The sequence below is a fragment of the Strongylocentrotus purpuratus genome, unplaced genomic scaffold (genome assembly GCF_000002235.5).
Source record: "Strongylocentrotus purpuratus isolate Spur 01 unplaced genomic scaffold, Spur_5.0 spur5_contig_815, whole genome shotgun sequence".
Taxonomy (NCBI): Eukaryota; Metazoa; Echinodermata; class Echinoidea; order Camarodonta; family Strongylocentrotidae; genus Strongylocentrotus; species Strongylocentrotus purpuratus.
This window is the reverse complement of record NW_022145519.1, coordinates 1-2955: the sequence shown is the minus strand read 5'-3', so window position 1 is coordinate 2955 and position 2955 is coordinate 1. Positions and strand designations below refer to the sequence as shown.

The 2955-nt window shown below is 36.8% G+C and overlaps 1 protein-coding gene across 1 annotated transcript; it reads right to left on the bottom strand.

Annotated features, from left to right (window-relative positions):
* Positions 1-520: 520 nt before the first annotated feature.
* On the bottom strand, positions 521-2399 carry LOC115921353 (enoyl-CoA delta isomerase 1, mitochondrial-like; the record flags this gene model as incomplete). The annotated part of the gene is given in 1 exon segment (XM_030978759.1): positions 521-2399. A coding segment is annotated over 1 exon segment (163 nt), but the record flags the coding sequence as incomplete, so codon positions are not given.
* Positions 2400-2955: the final 556 nt, after the last annotated feature.

Genomic DNA, 2955 nt, shown 5'->3' with positions numbered 1-2955 from the left:
TTTTGAATTGTATATGTAACATGAGAAATATGAAAATAAATGAAATGAAATGAAAAAATTCGTCACAGCATTTCAAACATCTGCATTGATATAGTACACGAGGATCGAGCACGAATACCGACACAGCTGACCCGACAAAGCAACATATTTATTTGTGTCTTTCTTGCTTCCTCGACGAGACGACTCCACCCAACAGAAACCCACCCCTCTCTTTTACTCCCATCCCTCCTCTCTCAGGCTCTTACCTCCCCCCCCCCCCCCCCACCCGCATCTTCACATGATCTTCCACTTACATTTCACAAAATTCTGTCGTGGTGTAGCGCGACCACCCGATCGGACGCGTTGATTCAAAGCAAGCCTACAAATTATTTCCTAATGCTGAAACAATATGTCTTCCTAAAAAAAAAATGAGGGCATAATTTCAGCAAATATTTGCCCAGGTGCATATTAAGCGGAAATAGTGTGTCCATAAATGATAGATAGCATGAAAATAACAAAACGTGTTGATGTGAGCATCAAGTGTTTGCTTTGCAATAAATCTCTTTATTAAATTGTCATAGGTTTGGAGTCATATAAGATACATTATATCATAATCAACCTCCAGAAATCAGCTCTCGCAGTCATAGCCCACGTTTGAAATTAAAGGAACAAAAAAACAGATGTTTCAGAAGTATTTTTCCACCGCTTCTGGAATTACCAATATTTGTGCATCCAAGGACAGTCGTGTAGTCTTATTGTAGTTAACATATAATTTCATATTTCTAGATGAAAAATCATTTCCCTGTAATTAGGTGTCAACACTTTTGCTTACTTGCTTTAATAGCTCGCTTACAAAATTTAGAAACTGGAAAATTGATATTCAGCCAGAGGACATAAGCTCTCATGTGAAATCATCTTTGCGAGGGAGTGTCACCTCATGCTATCAGCTTTCCCTTTCGTTTATGCAGACACAAAAGTTCATGTAAAGAGAGGAAAGTCATAGGTACCTAGGGACTCTGAAGAAAACTTATTAAGTTAATTAAGCAAATTTTGCATCTGTATCCTTAGTGGGCACCTTATTGGTCAGGAATTTGCAATGTTCATTTTGAAGAAGAAACTGGCCACACTTTTTGTTCTTCTTCTTCTCCTTCTTTATTCCACAATAAAAAGAAGGCGAAGAATTTTGAAATTGTTGGAATATCAGAATCATCACACTGCCTTATCAGGTTCATAAACCAAACATGAAAAATAATGCGAAACCCTGCTATAAACTCTCAACCAAGACTAAACTATGAATATGACGGACAAAGAAAGAGGACAAAATACAGTTCCTTATTCTACCCTGAACAATTGCTGTGGTAGACAAAGGAACATCCCTTCACTGCTATTATGTAAAAATGTGTAGAACAGGTGTCAAATGCATATTTACATGTTCTACACATATTTACATGATAATAGCAGTGAAGGGATGTTCTTTTGTCTACCACAGCAATTGTTGAGGGTAGAATGGGGAACTGTATATTTTGTCCTCTTTCTTTGTCCGTCATGTTCATAGTGCTAACAGCAATAACACAGACATATCATCTTTAGAGAGCCAGAAGGGCATTAACTCTGCGTAAAAACACGTGATTTAATGCCCTTTTGGCTCCAAACAAACAGTAAGGTGTATTTCGAACCATAATAGTTATGCACATTTAAACTGAATGCACCTTCACCTCTATGATCAATTATAATCAATACAAAATGTAAATTTCAATCAATCAGTTTTTGATGCAATTCATGTACATGTAATTCTCCCACAAATTGAAGAAATGTAAACAGAACAATGTCCCTGATGACATAGAATATGGCACCGTACAAAGTGGCTATAGCGTGACAGAACTTTTCTGAATTATTAAAAGTTGATCATAAAGGAAATCATGTAATCCCATTTGTATTTGTGTCAACAAAACATCAAGAAAGAATTTTAAATATTTTTTTATATCATGATAATATGGCTTATGGGTGGATAATTCATAAAATTCATAACATTCATAGGGTGCTTCCAGTATCATGTGCTTCTCGATATACAATACCTTTAATGGATATATCAATGTGTAAGGAATTCTTGCTGCTCAACTTTAAATAATTTAAGCATCATGATTTCTCATGACAAATAAAGTTAACAAATTTGAATAACATATACAAATAAAAAGCCAAGATTTGACCTGAGGACCAACGTAAATTACCAAATATCGAAATTGGACACAATTATAATCTATTTTTTCTTGAGCTTTTCCATGTAACTCCCTAGATGCTTTTGGACGGCTTCCATCTGAATGAAGTTGGTGAACATGTTGATGTCATCCTCTCTGATGTCTCTGAGTTTGGTGAGGGTGGACTCACGGATCATACGTTTAGAAGCCATCCTCGCTACACCTAAATATGGAATATTAAACAAATATTGGAATGAAAACCCATTAATGGTATGGAATCTACTGCTTTGTATCATCAGGTAAGGCACTGCTACATGGTATCATCATCATCATCATCATCATCATCAATTAATTATTATTCATTATCATCATCATCATCATCAATTTATTATTATTATTCATTATCATCATCATCCTCATCATCATCAATCAATTATTTATTATCATTATTATTATATCATCCTCACTATCATCCTCACCACAGCCATCACCATCACATCATTATCATCATCATCATCCACATCAATATTTATCATCATTATCACACACTTTTGAGAGTGTGTTTGTAGTTTTTTTTTTAGTCGGGTCTTGAGAGATCTCAAGTGTTTTTATCGAGACTTTGAGGTCCCAGACCAGGATCGAACCTGAGACATCTACTCATGTTCTGTTTCATCTAACTATTGTTGTTTTTAGAACATGTATTTAATGGACGGATCCGGGGGGGGGGGGGGGGGGGGGGGGGGGGGGGGGGGGGGGGGGGGGGGGGGGGGGGGGGGGGGGG